This window comes from Pteropus vampyrus, unplaced genomic scaffold (genome assembly GCF_000151845.1).
Source record: "Pteropus vampyrus isolate Shadow unplaced genomic scaffold, Pvam_2.0 Scaffold303, whole genome shotgun sequence".
NCBI lineage: Eukaryota > Metazoa > Chordata > Mammalia > Chiroptera > Pteropodidae > Pteropus > Pteropus vampyrus.
Window position 1 is genome coordinate 2653696 of NW_011889084.1, and position 20640 is coordinate 2674335.

General features: G+C 37.6%; 1 protein-coding gene and 1 pseudogene across 1 annotated transcript in view; one reads left to right on the forward strand and one right to left on the reverse strand.

Moving 5' to 3' along the window:
• Positions 1-2471: 2471 nt before the first annotated feature.
• LOC105303382 (ATP-binding cassette sub-family A member 17-like) overlaps positions 2472-20640 on the forward strand; it is a 74821-nt gene continuing 56652 nt past the window's right edge. The window contains exons 1-7 of the mRNA XM_023521470.1: positions 2472-2519; positions 2914-3175; positions 10452-10579; positions 12020-12182; positions 13626-13885; positions 18197-18313; positions 19186-19303. Coding sequence (XP_023377238.1) covers positions 2472-2519; positions 2914-3175; positions 10452-10579; positions 12020-12182; positions 13626-13885; positions 18197-18313; positions 19186-19303 — 1096 coding nt within the window. The remainder of the gene's footprint in view (positions 2520-2913; positions 3176-10451; positions 10580-12019; positions 12183-13625; positions 13886-18196; positions 18314-19185; positions 19304-20640) is intronic.
• On the reverse strand, positions 4514-4632 carry LOC111730235 (annotated as a pseudogene).

Sequence of the window (20640 nt, forward strand, 5' to 3'; positions counted from 1 at the left end):
AGAGAGACAAACCCTGATTACATTATTTGAACACTAGGACAGCCATTTCTGCAGCTTATTCCACTTTGGACTTCCAGTTATATGAGCAATAAATTTTTTTTTTTTTTTTTTTTTTTTTTTTTTGCTTAAGCTAGGTTGAGTGGGACTTCTGTTACTTATAAATGAAAGAATTCCTATTTAGTATATCAATTTAATTTTGTGAGTTGGACTAGGCTGGTAGCAGAGATAAGGAAAGAAGTGAAATTCACATGATGTATAATTAGTCATTTTAAAGTGTATAATTCAGTGTTATTTAGTGTATTTACAATGCTTTTTTTGTTTTTTTTTATGTGCAATATCAGAGATGCTTTAATTTGAAGGAAAATGTTTTTCTTTCATTAATGGAAAAATGTTTTTTTCTGGAAATGAAAATCTCATTGTAGTAGTATCTAAAAATTAAAGCATATATTACTCTTGGGATAGAAAGAGTGAAAAGAGAAGGAACTTGCTGCTATTCAAAGTATTTTCTTTTCCTCACAATTATGTCTGCTCCAGACATATCTGACGAGAACAGCATATACTTTGATTAATTTATTTATTCATTCACTATTTACTGAGTGACTCCTGTGTGCTGGCCCTGCTCTTGTGTATGGGGATTCAATAGTTAAAAAAATATATATATATCTGCCTTCATGGAGCATAACTTCTAGCAGGGAAATCAGGTTAAATAAGATAAATAAGTAAATAAACCGCATCTTAAATAGTTTAAAAGAGCTAAGAAGAAAAAATGAACAGGGAAGATTGAGACAAAATAATAATGTTTTTGAAAGATGTGATGCTCAGGAAAGGCCTCATTGAGAAAGTGACAAATTTTACTTATTTATTTTTAATTTTAATTTTTTTTTTTGGTATAATGGAGGCATATATTTCCATTTTACCCAAAAGACTATGCTTTCTTTGGGTACAGTGCCCAATACAACATATAATCAAGGGTATAACAAATGCTTGATACTTTTTTTAACTTTGGTAAATTATACATAATATATAACTTATTGTTTAACCATTTAAAATGTAATAGTTCAGCAGTATCAAGTACATTTACAATGTTGTGCAAGCATTACCACTATCAATTTTGAGATCTTTCTCATCATCCCAAACTGAAAAACATACCCACTTTGGGTGGGGAACACACAATACAATATACAGATGATGTATTATTGAATTGTACATTTGAAACCTGCATAATTTTAACCAATGTCACCCCAATAAATTTAATAAAAAGATAATTACTCTCCATTTCCCTTTCCCCCCAGCCCCTGGTAACCACTATTCTATTCTCTGTGTCTTTGAATTTGACTCTTCTTAGTACTTCATATAACTGGAATTATACAATATTTGTCCTTTTGCAGATGCCTTATTTCACTTAGAATGTGAGAAAGTGACTTTTAAATAGAGATCTGAAAAAAACAAGAGAGCCAGCCATGTAGATACATGAGGGAAGTGTGCGCTCCATATTGGAAATAGTAAGTGCAAAGCTTTTGAGGCAGAAATGTGTTCTTTCCATTCTAGGTCAGCAGCTAGGCCTGTGACACAGGAGCAGGAAGAAAGAGGGGAAGTAAAGTAGTTGATGAGAGGAGATGAGAAGGCTAAAGGGCTGTGTAGGTCATCATAAGGCAAGGATCTTGTTTGAAGTGAGATGGGAACCATTAGAGTTTTGAGCAGAGGACGGGGCATGACCCGACTTGAAAAAGACCATTCTTGTTGCTGCATGGAAAATGGATCACCGGGAGGCAGGGGTGGACACATTGATACCACTGAAGAGGCTATTGTAGAAATACAGGCAAGAGATGAGGCTGCGTTGGACTAGGATGCTAAGAGTAGGAGTGGTGAAAAGGGATTGAATTCTGAGTATATTTCATAAGCAAAGCCAACGGGATTTGCTAACAAGCTGGATTTAGGATGTAAAAGAGAGAGAGGAATCAAGAATAACCCTGTGTAACTCAAAGAATGGAACTGACATTAATTGAAACGAGGAAGACTGTAGGATGATCTTTTAGGAAAAATATGAGTAGCCCAGTTTGGACATGCCAAGCAGGCAATTGGATATTTAGGCATAGAGTCAGAGGCAAGGTCAAGGCTGGAGATATAAGTTTAGAAGTCATCAGCATATAGATGGATTTAAACCCAACAGACTGAGTGAGGTCACATATAGAGTGACTGTTGCCAGAAAAGAAACGAGTTCACAGACGGAACCCTGGAGCACTTTCATATTTAGAGGTTGAAGAGAGGAGGAGGAATTAGCAAAAAAGGTTGAGAAGGAACTGCTAGAAAGGAAGGAGGAAAACTAGTCTAGCACAATTTTTTGAAAGTCCAAGAGAAGAAAGCTTTCCAAAGATAAAAGAGTAATTCAACATTTTTGTATTTTGCATAATGTTTTCCTCATTTGTTTCCCAACTAGGGGTGATTCCACCTCTTCAACTAGAAAAACGATAATGTTCAGGAACTTAAAACTTCTTCTCTGGAAGAATTTCCTTTTAAAGGTGAGTATGTTTATCTGTGGGAGAAAATATGAGTCTCCTTGGGAGAGACTGAATGTTTAAGTTAAATGATTTCTGATAATGGATTAAAGAAAAAATTAAGAACTTTAATTGTAAAGGGGCTCTTTCCTGCAAGTGAGCCATGTTTTCACATGGTAATTCTGTTAACCCTAATTATTAAAGATGACATCATTGTTACTGATTTCTAGCCATTGGTGTTATAGAAAAGTTAAAACGAGATGTCTCTAGCTAATTCTCATTCTATTTTTTTCTTTTCATGTGTTGTGCAGGGATGCTAGAAGAAATGAAAGGGTTCTTAATGGAAGAACATTTGCCAATAGCTACCTACGCTTGTATTTTATTTTCGATTAACATATAGCTTTCATTTTTATTTTAGAAGCGGAAGACCCTGTTAACAGTCCTTGAAATCTTGACGCCATTACTATTTTCTACAATTGTAATGTATCTTCGCTTCAGTAGTTTGCCAAGAAAAAGACCTCCTATCAACTACCACCCAATCGATATCAGTTCACTGCCAGAATTCTTCTATCATTTTCCTCTGAAAAGTAGATTTCAACTAGTTTATATCCCCTCCAAAAGTGAAACTTCAAAGGCTATCACTGAAATGGTGGAAAAAACCTTTGATGTTGAGTTTGAAGGTTAGACATAAAGATGGGGTAAGGATAAGGAGGGTATTTTATAAAATATAATTTGAAGTTTCTCCTGAGAATTCTTTCAGTAGTGATTCCAAATCTGGACTCTCCAAATTCTAGAGTGTGCAGAGGTGGTCATGGAGGGAAAGCAGTCCATGAGGTACTTTTTATTATTTCAAACAACACATTGGAGATTTGTACATTTATGTCACAGGCTTCAGGGCTAATTAAAATGTTAAGTATTTGTTTTTAACTCACTGTAGTAACACTGGTTATTTTATGTTAATCCAGAAACTCCGATTTGCATTTATAACATGTCTCTGACTAATAAAAAATAGGAAACATTGAGAGATTCTGAATTCGCCTTCTAATCGGTCTTTCGCCTTCTCTTGTCCCATTCAAATCTAGTATCTATGTGGAGACAGAAAGATATTTGAAAGGTCAGTAGGACCTGGCCAATCTCCTGCATAAGCTTCTTCAGTGGCTTCCCATTGCATGGAGTCAACCAGACCCTTCTCCAAGGTCTGGCCACGCTTCCTCCTCAGTCTTAACTATTTCTGCTCTTCCTCGTGCTCCCACACTCTGGTCACATTACCATCTTTCAGTCCCTAGAATCTGTGAGCTTTTCTTCCCTTCTGACAGAAACTTTGCCCCCAGCCCTTCCTGCAGGTTGCTCCTTCTTATCCTCAGGTTTCATCTGAAATGGCCCTTCGGAATGTAGCCAAATAGGTTTTAGGTTTCTCACTTCTGTCTTTTTCTTTCTCACAGACCCCATCGGATATGTTCATAGCATTCTGAAAAATGTTTAATTACATTGCCACTCACTGCTTTCTGTGTGTTGTCTGTTCCTGCTATGGTCCACCTCTGTGAGGACAGAGGATCATGTCTGTTTTACTCATCACTGTGCTTATTACAGTGCCTGGCACGCAGTACCTACTCAATACATATTTATTGAATGAATCAATGCAGTTAGGTAGATAAAATTTTTCAAAATATGGAGTCCACAAAATGTGGAGTTAATTTTTCCAAATTACTATAATTGTAATATATGCTTTTGTAAAAATATTTTAACAGTAAATAAGGTAAGAAGTGAAAAGAAAACATCCTTCTCTCCCAGCTCTGAGTACCACTCAATGGGGACAATTCTTTAAAAGCCCTCAGTGGTAAAATGCGTGGGAACTACCATTTCGAAAGCTGTGCTTTATGCTTGCCTAGTATCCTAAAATACTATTCTAATTTATCTACTTTTTTTTTTTTTTTTAGGCGAGGCAACACTTGGTGGACCTCACAGATTGCAAGGAACCTGTTATCTTACAATTCCTTATTTTTTATTTTTATTTTTTACACCTACAGCACCTAGTCTTCCTTGGTGGTCTCCCATTCAAGTACTAACCAGGCCCGACCCTGCTTAGCTTCTGAGATCAAACGGGATCGTACTTGTTCAGGGTGGCATGGCCACAGACTCAGTTACCTTTTATAAACAAGAGATTATGAAATTTTTTAAAACCAGAAATCTTCTCTTATGATGTGATAATTTAGATAAGACATGATGATAAAGAACAAGCCATGTGATGTCGACATAAAAAATGTCCCAACCTGTAGAGAATTTTAATGAGTTTATTTGATTCAAACTAACAACACTTGCCGGGAAGCAAAATCTCAATGCATTAAGAAAATGCTCTAGAGGCTGTGGTTCCATAGTGTAGCAGTTAGCACATCTGCTTTACACGAGAAGGTCCTGGGTTCGCGATCCATGGTCTCTGGCCATGCCACCCTGAACAAGCCCGATGTCTGATCTCAGAAGCTAAGCAGGGTCGGGCCTGGTTAGTACTTGGAAGAACAGGTGCTGTAGGCATAAAGAAAAAAAAAATGCTCTGGAGAATGGCAGTTTTGCAGCTTATTCTATATATTAGAATCAAAGGAGGAGACATAAGGGAGTTTACATGAAATCCATTGGTGGTAGATTAAGGAGGTGGGAGAAAGCAAAGTGGGGAAGTCTCTGGGATTGGATAAAAAGTAAACCGGAGGGACACATACTTCCTTACATTGGTTAAGTACAGGATAGTTAATAATTAACATTTATAGCACATAGAGATGGTATCCAGGGAACAAGATAACAATGAGGGGTTCTGTGGTCTTGTGCTCTGGTGCCAGTAGGTTGTGCCTAGAGGGGTCCAGAAAAGGATAGCTCTGACATGCCAAGGGTATGTTATCTTGGATGCAAAAAGATGATAATGGACAGACTCAGTTAAGGTAAAGATTGACCTTTGGCAAGAAAGCTATAGGCCCAGCACGTGACTACCTGCCATGATGCGCTTTTAGTTAGGAATTTTTATGTTCGGATCATCCTATGTGGTTAATTTCAGTCTCTGAGTTTGTAGGGCCTGCCATGCTGGCCTTCCCTGAGCTTGTCAGGTTTAGTATGTGACCCCTTTTTCATCCACAGTGAAATGGGAGGGTGATGGGTTTCGGGAGTCACGGGCTATCCAGGCAGGAGGACAGCAAATAACCAGGTCCTGAACTATCTGAGGATCTGAAAGTCATCAAAGGAGTCTGAAGTAAATCGAGAAAGAGTAGTTTGAGATGAGGTTTGAAATGTCTGTAGGAGCCACATAATCTAGAGCTCTGCAGACCTTATTAAAGTGTTTGGGTTTTCTTTTACATGGAAAAGGCAGCTGTTGAAAAGGTTTTAAGAAGAGAGGTTAAATTTCTTTTAAAAGAGTTCTCTGGCTATTTTCTGGAAGTGATTGGAAGGAAATAGTATTTGCAGACATTCAGGAGGGAAAAGATGATGGCTTGAACTACGGAGATGGAGATGTGTAGATGAATTTAAGATAAATTTTGGAATGAGAAGTGATTAGTCAGAAGCCCTCTTGCCTCTTTTGTACTTTTCTCAATCAGTAGCTTCTCCCTCTCCCTAAATATTCAGTCTTTTCATCTGGGCTGAATTTTGGCCTCGCTTTCAAATAAACCTCAATCGCTTCCATTTTAAAAGAAAATATTTCCTATTCTGTTTTCCCTTTAAGATCCTACCTCAGGAAATCTAATTTTTTTTCTTAATAAATGTTTTGAAAGGTTATTTCTATTTTATCACTTTCCACTCATTTCTTAACTCATTGTAATCTATGTTCTGCCTTCAATAGTATACTGATATCTGCTAAGAAAATGTCATTAATGACTTGCTAATTGCCAAATCCAGGGCTTTCTTTTCAGTCTTCATTGTTTGTCCTACTGTAATTGGGAGGCTTTCATTCACTTTGCAATTCTTTTCTGCTTTGAATCTTGTGATAATATAATCTTCCTTTATTTCTACCTCCCTACATTTCCACTGCAGTCTTCTTTCTCTGGCTGTTCTCAGGAAGAGTGATTCTTGTCCTCAAACAGCCCCCTGCTGTTCTTTCCTCTCTCTCGCCTTATTACAAAATGATACATGAAACAATACCATATTTAAAGTAAAAGGTTAAAATTCCCATCCCGAATCTCACTTCCCAGAAGAATTCTTTGTTAATGATTTGGGATGTATTTTTCTGGAATTTAAAAATTAAAAGAGAAGACCCTTACATTTTAAAATAAATGGAAGTATTCTTTGCACTGAAATTTTCAAACAATATAGAAAGCTAAGGAATAAAAATTAAAATTTCCTCTTCATGCCATTCCCCTAAGCAGATCCTCCACCCTAGAAGTAATGACAAACAATAATTTGACAGTCCCTTCCAAGTTATGGTAGACTTCTATATATTTTTTTCTTCCCAGCATTTATTCCCCCTTTTGATAGACGCACAATCTGCGGGCTTACTTCTCCCTGCAGACTTGACCCCTCTCCCAGCCAATAATGACTCTACCCTGGGCTCAGAATGAGTCGTGTAACCTGTGTCTACACCAGTCTGCACTTGGGAGTCCCCTTGCTATAGTGATTTGTCCAGGGAGGACACCTGACTTAGTAAGAGTCAAGGAAACACAGATTCTTTCTTCCTAGGAATTTCTGGGAAAGAGATTATTGCTGTTCCTTTTCTGGTAATATGGAAGCCTAGGTTATTTGGACTAACCCTCTTATTGCAAAACAAATGCTGGATAGATATTAAAAACGTGTTCTTGAAAGCATTAAAGAACTACATAGGTAGTAAAGGACTACCTAGACAAAATCTACGGTAAAAATTTTTTATTTCTTTATTCAAAGAGTAATTACTTAGATGTTAATTTTATAACAGTTCATTAACTGAACATTTGTGTTTGTAAACCTTCCTGTATGTATGTTATTTTTAACTTAACCAAATATGTCTGTGTATGTGTGTGTGTGAGAGGGAGAGAGAAAGAGACAGAGACAGAGACAGAGAGAGAGACAGTGGGAGAGAAAAGAAACAAAGCGAAGAAAAAAGAACAACAGCAAAAATACACAGGAAAAAGGAAAAGGATTTACTTTTAAAATTCACTAAGAATCCTATCACCCAGATATAAGCTGTATTTAAAATCTTGGTATATACCCTTCCTGCCCTTTTTCTAACCATGTAAATAAACAAAAATAGGATCGTCTTGTGTGAACTATTTTGTAACTTGTTTTTTACTTACTATATTGTTAGCATGTTTCCATAGTCTTAGATATTTTCCTAAATAAAAAAATCTGGGTGAAGGAAAGAACCCAAAGATGTCATTGGAGGCCCTAAACTGCTTTTGCTGAAATATGCATCATACAAGGGGAAACTAAGCTGGAGTCTTCATAGCCCTGTAAGGCACAGAGGGAAAGAAGAAGTCAAGGCTCATTCAATATGGGGCTTCTCAGGAGAGACCATCTCCCCATAAAGCTAGGACCCCAAATGCCTATGCCCTTAGGGAGTAAACGTGCCTCACTTCTAACCCTGAGGGACCAAAGGGAAAATTGCCGCAAAACTGAGCTCAGCAGTGAGGTCGCCTGTCCCTGAAATTTGTAGCTCAAATTCGCATCAACTGATTGTCAAAACAAAAACAAAAAAACCCTTCGAACTGTGGAGTGAGGCTTGGACTTCCAGATACAAATGTAAATCTTCTCTGGAGAAAGTATCATCATAGGTCTATCTCAAAGGTGAGCCATCACAAATGTATCACAGTCAATGAGCGCACACACTAGGAAATAAGACATCAAGAGTGATCAGTATTAATAGACAGCAGAAACAGAACTAGAAAGACCTCAGATGAAATAATTGTTAGTCTCACATTATAAAATCACTGTTTACTAGATTTAAAGAAATAAGAACCTGGAAATGTTTGTAGATAGCATATCACTATAAAGAATTACCTAGCAGATTTGAAAAAAAGAACCAAACAGAACATTTAGAAATGAAAAAAATATCAAAATGTGAAAAGTCAGCTGAAGCTAAAACTAGTGAACTGGAAGACAGATTTAAAAAAGTTTCAGAATGCAACACAGATAAAAAGACAAAACATGACAGGAAGGTTAGGATACATGTTCTCTGTTCATCAACAAGCCTTTTTAACCTTTTTTGGAGAGAACGTATAGAATAGCTTTAACCTTAAAGTTAATTTATCCCATTACTGAGTTGTGACTCTTCTGGGGTCTCTTCTCAATGCCTCAAGTTATCTCCAAGGATGGTCAGAACTCAAATGCCTCCTGGTCTCATGTGGGTTCTAAGCACCATTTAGCTCAGACTTTCCTGGTACCGTAGGTAGGATGTGCTTAGTATTCATTAAAGGGCTCCTCGGTGCAGATTCTTAGGGCTATTTCTCTGCATAGCTTCTCCTCTTTGGAACTCTGACCAACTTTGAGCCACTTCAGACACTTCGAACTCTAATCTCTCTGTGTAAACTCAGCCACAGAGCTATGTTCGCTTGGGGTTCCCTTCCCTGTTCTATGGTCTTCAGAAAGAAAAGCAGGGCAATCAGTGGTCACCTGGTTTGTTTTTCATGTCTTAAGAATCATAATACTGTGCTACTTATTGTCCATTGTCTGAAAACATGATTTTGTTTGTTTGTTTTGTTCAGTTTTCTTGTTATTTATGGTAAGAGGGTAAATCCAGTCCCCATTACTCCATCATGGCTAGAAGTATAAGTCATAGAGTTTTTTTAAAAACGTACAGAAGAAATTGGCTTACAGAGATTGTGTCATGATGGGGGTGTTGGGGCCTGTGGTAGGTGAATGACTTCACCATCTTATCCTTAATATCGTTAGGATTTATTTTTACCATGTGCATGCTCTGTTTTTTAAATCTAGTTAATAAAAAATTCTCAGTATATTCAGAGACATTTGGGAAAATATTGCCACTCTGAAACAAAACTGGGCTCTTCTGAAAAGGAAACAATGAGAGAAAAAGAGGACTTGGAAATTAAAAATGATTATCAAAATAACTTTCATGAAAATAATGGAATGAACATATTCGAAGTTCAATTGGTGATCCAGGCAATAAAGTCAAGGAAGCTTCTGAGAATGTAAAGCAGAAAGGACAGAGAAGCGGAAACTGTAGAAGACAAGGTAATAGACATGAAGGCCAGAACTAGAAGACCCACCTTCATCGATTAGGATTTCTAGAAGGAAGAAAAAGGACCAACTGAGGGAAGGAAAACAAGGCAACAATAGAAAAGATTTCTGAAGAATACTCATGTTTTCAGATTGGAAGGGTTTACTAGTTCCAAGCAGGAAAACGAAAGAGGGCAAACTTGGACGCATATTAGTGACATTTCTGAATCCAGGGATAAAAGAATAAGTCCTATAAGTTTTCAGAGACAAAAAACTGATTACCTACAAGGAATCAGACTTTACACTCAAAAACACTGCATGATAAGTCACGTTGTAGTGCCTTTGACATTCTGAGGAAGAATTATTTTTCAAGGAAGGTCAAATCGGTCAAATGTGAGAGTGGTTGACCATAAAAATTATTTCTCCTAACAGATCATCTAAATTTTTTCGTGATTTTGTTTCCCATTTTTGGTTGTTATAATCATGAAGAGAAGGCTGAAATGGAGCAATAGATATTTCCTCATTAACATGGACAAGCATTATATTCCATCTACTGTAGCCCTACGTGCTACCTAGCTAAGGAGAACTAGAATACAAGAGATTTCAGAACGGCAAAGATATTTAGACTCACCATTTGACTCTGTATTCCTACTGCCTAGCATAGCTCTGGGCATCTTGTATGTGCTCATGTTTGCAGAATGAATGAATGAGTGAATGAGATCTGCCACTCCTCAACTGAGAAGCTAAAATCCTGTATCTTCATAAGTATAAAGGGAATAGTTGGGCAGCATTTGCCTTCCAGCCAGCCACTCACTGATTGGATTTTTCTCTCTGTAGTTCTAGGCTATTCTTCAGTGTCTTCCTTTGAAAGTTACATCATTCAGGATCCTAAAGCTTTCTATGTATTGACTGGAATTGTTTTTGATCATAGCTTCAATGATAGCAAGGAATCTTTGCCACTTGAGGTAAGAACATCTTTTCCATAACTATCTTATCATGCTACCCAGCTTTGAGCAAGAGTTTATTAAGAAGTCTTATTACCTGAGCTGCCCCTCTGCTTTCCTGTGTCAGCTTTGTCAGTTGGCTGCCATCTTATTTCTAGAGGAGATAAGAGAATGCTCCTGATTTCACATTTCACAACTTGGACTTTGAAGTCCATTTCAGGTTTTGATTTTTTAAAATAGAGAACTCGTCATGGGTATGGGGAGCACGGCATAGGGAATGTAGTCAGCAGTAATGTAATGGCAGTGTGTAGAGCCAGGGGGTTATAGAGTAATCGGGGGGAGAGGGGTCACTTCATAAACTATATAAATGCCTAACTAACGTACTGTATACTTGAAACTAATAATAAAATAAAATAAAATGCTAAAAAAAATTTTATTTAAAAAATTTTTGAAAAGGACAAAAAAAATAGACTTGTTTGGAGCAAGCCTCTATCCTGAGAATACAGGATATCGTATGTTCAATTGCTTCATTACAGAAGCAAGCCCCAATGCCAGCCAGACTCCACAGACTTGAATCCCAGCACTGTAATTTACTAGGTGTGTACCCTTGGGATAGTTACGAACATTTCTGAGCCTTAGTTTCCTCGTCGGTATAATGGGATTAATAGTAGTTCCTAACTCACAGAGCGTTGTGAGGATTAAATGAATTTATGTCTGTAAAGTACTTAAAACAGAACATGGAACAGAGGGATTCTCCAGAAGGGTTAGTTATTGTTGTCATTGTTACTAATCTCAGGGACTTCAGATATGGTAGGTTTGTTTGTTTATTTCCTTGTTTAAAGAAAAGGCAGTGTTTTAAACATAGTAATATTTGGTTTTGGGGGGGGGGATGGGGAAACCAGTAACATATGGCTTTTGTTTTGCGCTAAACAGTCTACCTAATGATTAATGATTAGAACTTGCATGGGATGTTGATAGCTGGAGACAGACATGTTAATAAAATAACTAACATTTTTCAAGCACTTACAAATGCCAGGCACATTGCAGGGACCATTTCGCTTGATCATAGAGCACCTGTGAGGTAAATACATCATTCCCATTTTACTGATGAGGAAACCGAGGCAAGTGGATTAAGTAATTTGCCCAAAGCGCCATGGCTATTCAGTAGGAAATTTCAGGTTTGGATCCAGGTGGGCTCAGCTCATGCTCAGAACTGTTCTGTTGCACTCCATTCCTGAAGAGGGCTCAGTGGCCCCTCATCTGTTTCCTAGGACAGTTGCAGCAGAATGCAAGGAAGACCACTGCTGCAGTGTGCTCCCCAGAGGGACATCTGCCAGTGTGGGAGCCTTTCCTCCAGTCACAGCCGATGTCAATGTCAAGCAAGCATACCTTTGCTCTGTTCTGTGCCTTCTGAGTTTCAGGATCTCATGACCAAATTTGTTTTTTCTTTATTCTTCATAGGTTAAGTATTACTTGCGCTTCAGTTGCTTTCAGAGGAATTATTTCTCCTCAAGGCTACTATTTTATGAAGATGACATAGAAGGCTGGCGCACAGACTTTCTTTATCCTCATAATCCAAACCAAGAACCCCGGGACTTTGAATATGCTGACGGGGGATCCCCTGGTGAGGAATCCTATGTGTGTTACCACCAACACAGCCACTTTCTTCCTGCTGTGCATATTTGCAATGCTATTTGTGTTGTTTTTGCTGTCTGGACACTTGCTAAATTAACAGTTCAGAAGAGGTTATAGGAGTTACATTTAGAAATATGGCATTCGGTAAACGCTTACATTTGAGAGTAAATTAAGCCAGGCGTTCTGCATTTGATCGTTTTGTAATGGTATTGAATTTTTGAGGGAAGAATTCTAGTGTTTTACAGGAAAAAGCAGTGTGAGTCCCTTCTTTATGTTTCTGTATGTATTAACTTTTCTGTTTACAAAAATATATATTTATCTTTAGCTTTCTACAGACTGTGGGAGAAATAATGAGACAGCACAGAGATCTGCTTATCCTCTCTCCTTTGCAATAAGCGTGATATTCCTGACTGAAGGCCCATGAAACAATCTCCTCTTGAAAGATTCATGCTTCACTGTAGATTTTTCATCGTTCTGTGAAGTGTACAGAGTGACCACCCTCTAGGGAACTAACTTCTCTTAGAAAATTAAGCTGATGATCTGCACCTTGTAGAATGACCACAAAACTGACTTGGAGCCCTAGGCCTGTGAGCCCACCAAGTGGGAATCCCAAATCCAAGGGCTGATAGTCACATCATTGCAGAAAAGAGATCAGTAGTTCTGCAGTGGAAATTCTTCTACGTACAATCAAGAATATATAACAGTCCCCAGAATCTTGCATCCTGGAGATCTGCCTAGGTCTGGGCCATTGGAAGACCTTAGTTACCTCTATTCCAATGTTGACATACCCTACTCTGGCTCTACCCATATGGAGGACCAGTAACTCTCACTTGGAGGTGGGGCCATTATCTCTCAGAAGACCTCAAAACCAGGGATCTTTGCCTTTCAACCTACTTTTCTCCAAAGCTGGCCTCGTTATATTGAAACGCGGTTTACGAAAACAGTAAAGACTGTTTTTGAGTCTTGACAGCAAAATTCAGTGATCATAACCCTTGAACAATAGCAATGACAACTCAGACACAGGTCACAGCAGGTGAAGGAGGCTGTATCTTCCAAGTGCTTTGAATTTAACCATCTCACATGTGCTGGATGATCAAAACCAGAATGCATCCTTTCCCTCAAGCCTGTGTTCTCAGGGGAGAAGACGTGGCCACACCCCAGGAGACTTCTATCAGATAGTTCTTGTTTTGTCTGCCAGGACCCCTTTACCCTATTTTCTGATAAAAGACCCATTGCTCAGCCAAAGGGGTCCCACTGTGACTTTCTGCTCTTTCTTTCATATTGTAGCATGTGGGTTATAGGGGTGCCTCTTCTACTTCTGTCTGTATGTCTTTATGAACAACTAGCCATGACCCATTTGCATTATGAGTCGTTTTGTATCTTCAGTCTTTCTGAATCTCTTATGCTTGATGTCTACTGTTTTCTCATGTAGGATACAACAAAGAAGGCTTCCTGGCCATACAGCATGCACTGGACAAAGCCATCATGTGGCATCATACTCACAATGCAACGACCAAAATGTTTGAGAATCTCAATGTGTTTGTGAAGAGATTCCCATATGGAGCCTATGTCCATGACAAGTTCTTCCTGGTCCTTCAGAATGAGTTCCCTGTTCTCCTCATGCTCAGTTTCATCTGCATCGAGCTCGTCGTCATAAATTCCATTGCACTGGAGAAAGAGAGAAAACTGAAGGTAACTCCATCTACATCAGACACACGCTGCTTTCAGAACAGGAATGTATGGAAGCTGCTAATGAAAAATGACTAGAGTAGGAATGAGGCCAAGGTAGGTAAGAGATCGCTTGGGTATCAGAGCAACCTCCAAGGTGAGTTGGAACTTGGATGTTCTTTCGTCGTTCTAATCCAATTGCAACTTAGGCAATGCCATGTATTGTTACTACTTGAGTCCCTACTTTTAGTTTGGGTATGACCAGCCTAATGGTTCCTGCTTTGCTAACACACTGGCTTGCACGTGGTAGGTGATCAGAAAGTGCCTGTGCAATGACTAACCAAGGGGGAAATCATCCAAAATGAATGCCTCACCAATGATGTCTGGTTTGCTCTGTGTATCAGTTGTCAGGAATGGTTGAACCGATATTGTCTTGTGGGGCTGCCTGCGGAAGCACTTTATTAATTAATTAATTAATTAATTAATTAATTAATTTATTTATTTATTTATTTATTTATTTATTTATCTATCTATCTATCTATTTATTTATTTATTATTTATATTTTTAAAATTAGATTAATTAATTAATTTTTATTTTTTAAATTAAAAAAATTTTAAATGACAGGGAAGTACTTTAATAAGGTGGGGAACTGCTTTCTGCTGTAGTAGATGATAGTGAGACAACAGGCTAACTCTGCACCAACTGAAAAAAAACACAGGGAAACTAGAACCTTCTGGTATGTTGTTGGAATCCCCTTTTTGTTCTCTGGTGTAGGAGAGAGTTTTCCCTTCCGTGTTAAATTGTTTCAGCAATAAATTGTTGAAGGCATCAAATGTTTACACTCAGGTCATTGAATTGGCCATCTGTTTCCTATTTCATGCCTAAGTATGTTCTTTAGACGAAAGTAGGTTAAAGAACACTTTTGAAAACTTAAAAATAACCACCAATACTATTTAAAAGTAGGACACAACTTTTAAAACTCTGGAAAAAATAAAAAGAAAGAAAATATAGTCCATATACCAAAAGACAAAAGCAAAGTAAATCATGAAAAAACATACAGAAGGTATAATATTAAACGAGATAGCAGAAGACCAAACATGGCAGTTACAATAATAAATGTAAATGGATTACCTCTCCTTTTAAAAGAAAAGAAAATATTTAGAATAGCTCAAGAAACAAAATCCAACCAAAAAAAAATGACATAAAACGTGTCATCATGGATTGATTTAATAGAACATGTATCTGGTATATGATACTTTCCATGTACTAGGCATTCTCTGAAGCACTGATTCATTTCACTCTCCTAACAGCTTGCGCTGAAATCCTATGTGTTTGGATTCGCTCTTCACCATTTTTTACCTTCTTCTCTGCCCTGAAGGCTGACCTGTAGGCATTTCAAAACATGCTCCCACTTGTGGGAGCCTGGCAGAAGGTCACTGTCCTCTCAAGATATCTTGCTCCATAAAACTATTTCCCCTTCTGGGTTCTAGTAACTTCTCTTCCTTCTTATCTCTTTGAGCCCAAGAGTGGTAAAAATTCTGTTGCTACAAGCCCTAGATTTCTGAACTGTGCTATAGGGCAGGAGCCCCCAACCCCCAGGCTGCAGACAAGTAAGATCTGTGGCCTATGAGGAACTGGCTACACAGCAGGAGGTGAGTGGCTGGTGAGCTAAGCTTCATCTGTATTTGCAGCTGCTCCCCAGCATTAGCATCACTGCCTCAGCTCCACCTCAGATCATCAGGCATTAGATTCTCATAGGAGAACAGATTCCTGGTACCAAAAAGGTTGAGAAGTACTGCTATAGGGTTTCCTATCCTCATGCAGCCATTCGTAATTAGGTCTGTTAAAAACAAACCCTCCTCCAATTATTCTAATTTGAATGTAATATCTATTTTCTTTTGGGACCCCGAATGATACACAATTCTATGAGATAACGACTACTATTATTCTTATGTAGCAGAGGAGGTAACCTAAGGCACAAAGAGATTAATAATTTTAAGATAACTTTATACGGAGCAGTATGACCTAGCAATAAAAAATAGTTTTCATTCTCAGATAAGAATATCTCTCCCTAAGCAAAGTAAAACAGATTTCTAATAATTAAACTTCAGTTTTTCCAAGTAGACTCTGAAATGAAATATGTCAGAGAAACGTGCTCTATTTCTGCTAGGTGAATTGTCTGGAAAAGGTAGCTCACTGGGGAGTACTAAAAAGCCTGTAGCCCTGAAGGCTGATAGTATAGATGGAGCTGGCTTCATCTCTCTATTCAGATGATAGCCTAAGGACCCAGGAGTAGGTAAGTTATATTCCAGGAGGAGTCATTAGTATGGCATCTGTCCCATGAGGGAGAATGCCATGTCCGAGTTTGTCTCTGGGACCAAGGTGGGGAGAATGGGGGGGAGGGAAGAGCAACTAGTGTCACTTTTTTGAACACAGATCACCACAGTATTCTCAGAGCTAGTCCCTTGTTAGATTAGCTGGTGTTAATCTAGTTTTGCTATGTAAATGGCTTAAGAAGGATTAAAATGAATTGTCTTTAATTTAGAAGACTCTTGGATTATCTCTCCCACCTGGCATAAGCCCTTTGCTCTAGTTGAATAAGTTCCTTTCTATTCCCCAAATAGATGCTAACTGTACGATTCCTCCTATAGGCTGGCCCCTCTGTTTGGAGTACCCTCTACTTCAAAATTCATATTGCAGTTCATCTTCTTCAGGAATCCTTTCTAAATTTCATTAGTCTTTCATCTCATCTTCTCATAGCATGTTGTTTCCATCTCTATTATATTACAGATGGGGTTTTCTTAACTGATCTCCATATAATCAGTTCTCGCATTAACTAACACTCCATCACCTCTGTAAAGCTTTCTGATTAGAGCTCCCAGCACGAGGCAGCTGGTAGGCTTCTCTCTAGTACACATGGGCTTATCACCTGCTGAGCTATAGGCTTATCAAGGCTTGTTTCTAAATCTCTTATACCTGCACTTGTTCTAATAATTTGTGATTTAATTAAATATTATGTAAATGAGTAGAATGGAATGAAGTTGGCTTTGAAAGTTTAGTTGAACGTTTTGGAAAGATGCAGTAAGGCTGCTCTTTAAAAAAGATTAATAAATTTCATGTGGGTGAAACCACTGTAAAATTTGGGGAAATAAATTAAACTGGTCAGAGTCTGTACTAGTTTGCTTCACATCTTGTATTTATGTCCTCAGTTCATTTTCAAGATTGTGATCCAGGAGTGAACTTTATGGTGGGTGTTATGTTAGTGCTCCAATGAGCAGGCCGAAGCTTCAAAAGAAGAATTTGTGTTCTGACTTGAAGATACCAGCACATATGCATTTATATGTTATAAGTAAAAATAAAATTTTAAGTTAAATGTATATAATTTTTATGATTCCCCTGCTTTAAGCAACTTGTTTTTGATTCATCGATCTACTACTAGTTCTAATCTTTAAAGATAAAAGGGCTCTTTTCTATACTTCAAGTGTAGAATCTACAGGGTTATTATTATGTATGTATTTCCAATACTAGATTGTAGACTTTGGAAGGCGGTAGCTCTGCTTTTTATATTTTTCACTTTTCCTGCATGTACTTAGCACAGGGCTTTGCATTTATTCACTTATCCAACATTTACTGAGTGACTTACATTTACCAGAAACATACATTAGGGATACAGATATAAATGACACAACCCTTTCCCTCAGGCAATTCACAGCAATAAAGCCAAATGTTAAGAAGAATCCCAAGTATTAAGGTATGGGAATGTACAGATGTTATGGCTTTGTAGAGGATGGGCAAGCTGACCAGAGAAGGCTTCACAGAGCAGTCGATTCTGGACTAGGTTTTGAAAATCAAGTAGGATTTCGCTATAGAGAGGATGAGAGAAGAATGAGTTGAAACAACATGTATGAAAAGAGAAAAAAAAAGACATAGGGGTCAGGCGTGTTCAGTGAATTGCAGGAAGCTTTGTGCAATCAGAGCATAGGATGCCAGGGCCATATCATCGTATTCTATCCTTGGGGCCATAGGAGCCCTTCATTTATAGTAGGTGTGCAATAAATGAATGAACTAACAGTATGCTTACCATTTTAAAAGAAGAATAATTTTAACACAAGGCCTATCTCTACCATGTCTAAACCAGATAAATGCCACTCCCTGGTTTGTAGGTCTCTTTTCAACTTATTTAGTCTTCATCATCCTCACTAGCCACCTCTCTCCAAGACACACACATGACCTTTCCTGCCATTCTGCTGGGGTTTCAGTAACAGACAGCTAAACCAGACCTGTTGGAACTGAGCATTAGCCTGTGTAATGTCTGGTTCTTTTGCTTTTCCTAGGAGTACATGTGTATGATTGGACTGCGCAACTGGCAACACTGGGTTGCTTGGTTCATTATGTTCTTCATTTCTGCTTTAATTGTTGTTTCTTTCATGACCATTCTCTTCTGCACAGAGGTACGTGTCTATTGTCCTTAAGGATGTGCTAAGCTATGAAGAGGTATAAGAGAAATTCGGTGGTAGTGCTGAGATTCAATAGATGATGAAAACACACTATTGATGAATGCTTGGAGAACCTCAAGTTGATGTGTGGTGCAATTTGCTAAAACTTTGGGGGATTAAGCATTTAAACTTTAAGATCCAGGAATGCGTTGCCTTCCCTGTGGTGCCTCGTCTTCAAGTACTAGACATGGATGTGGTAAATTTCATTAGGAAAATGGAATTCCAAAATATGTGTTTTATAAACTTCAAAATATTATAAATTTTGTTTTCTACAAATAGTTGAAAATAGTTATTGTAAAATATAAACTCTTTTATAATATCTTGTTTGTTTTCCTTTTATGCTGTCAATGGCATTTGGTGCTCCAATTTACTAACTTGAGTTTAATAACTAAATTATAACCATTATGTGGATATATGAAAATTTACCTTCTTAATTACCACTTGGACAAAGGAAGGCAAGAAAATTCAGACTATATAAAATATATGAAACAAAGAAAATGGCCAGAAAACATTAAAAAGTGGAAACATAAGATATCAAAAAAAAATAGTAATCTGTAATAGTGATCATGATAAATGGGATAAACTCTCTTATTAAAGCAAAAAAATTCACATTGAATCAAAAATTGAGTTCAAACTTATGCTTTCCTTTAAAAAGATGCATGTGCAGAGCATAATTTGTAAATGATATTAGATACCGGCCTTAAAAATCTATGTATATGTTTAGTTTAAGATAATCTTTTTTTTATTCATGTACTGTTTAGGAGTATTTATGCCTTTTCCTCATTCTTTCCATGTAACAATCATGTGCATCTCTGATTGTTTTGTAGATAAAAAATGTGGCAGTGTTCACGAACAGTGACCCTAGTTTGATATTTGTTTTTCTAATGTGTTTTGCCATTGCCACAATTTTCTTTGCATTCATGATCAGCACATTCTTCCAAAAAGGTGAGTCCTGATACAATTTCCTCTCAGGGAGTGTGTTTATGACTTCTTTTCCTTGTAGCATTGCTATTCCCATTACCTAAGGCATTCATTATTATTTCTCCAGAGTCAAGTTTTTACTTTTATGGTTATTTTAGCAATGGAATAATTCTATTCCCCATTAAAGACTTATGGAAACATCTCCATATATGTATGTTTTTATGCTTCATTTGGCTCCTAATATCATTTCCAATGGATGCAAATGTCAAGTCCCAATTTGGAAGGAAATGAGAGCTATGACATCCAGGGCAGATAGTTTTCCACGTCTTGATTGTAAAGTAGGGGCATAACAGTTGTGTGGCTTCTAAGACACCATACTAAAAGAGGAATTTCTGGGAATTTGATTCTGTCAGGACTATTGGTAGAATTGATGAACCAACCACAAGGGGCAACAATAATAAGTGGAGTCAAAGTCAGCATGCAAGAGAATTGAATTGTGATTAAACCTAGAGAGGTGTAGGTAGAAACTTTGATAGAGGACAGGTCCCAACAGTTGGTGACCAAAAAAAAAAAAAAAAGAGGGTTTAAGAGAACTTGGACAAAAATAAAAGTATAGTATAAATGAAGCTAGGTAGTTTATTATTTATATTTGTGAATATTTTACATCAAATAGTATGCTCTAATATATAGGCCCTGGCAAATATTGACTACCAATGTGAGGATGGATTTTTTTGAGAGGCTGAATAGGCCTGAACACTATCTCCTGATTCAAACTCTAAATTTAACTTCCCACTTTTGCATATAGCTTTAAGGTGGATATGGCAGGGGTGATGATCAAGTAAGAGAGTTATATGGGGAGTTTGGAGTATGAGTATCAAAGAATGCCTGAAACCTAAGGTTAAAGGGGTGCTACAGGTTGAAACCTAAAAAGTTGAACTTGCAGTCAAGTACAAGAAATAAGCAGAGGGCTGGATCAAGAGACAAAAACAATTAGGTCATATATACAATAAATCAAGACCAGAGTGGGAAGAAAAAAGCAGGAAAGAATGCCACGTGAAAGCAAAAATATCCCACACAACTCAAAGTTCATGATCAATTGGTTTTTAACAAAGAGGCCAAGACAATTCAACAGGCAAGGAATAGACTTTTCAACAACTAGAGCTGGAACAACTGTATATCCACATTGCAAAAGAATAAAGTTGGATCTCTATATCACATCAAATACAAAAATTAACTCAAAGTAGATTATAAACCTAAATGTAGAGCTAAAACTACAAAACTCTTTAAAGAAAATACAGGAGTAAATCTTAGTGACTCCTCAGTCATCTACAGGAGTAACCCTTAGTAAATCTTAGGGTTAG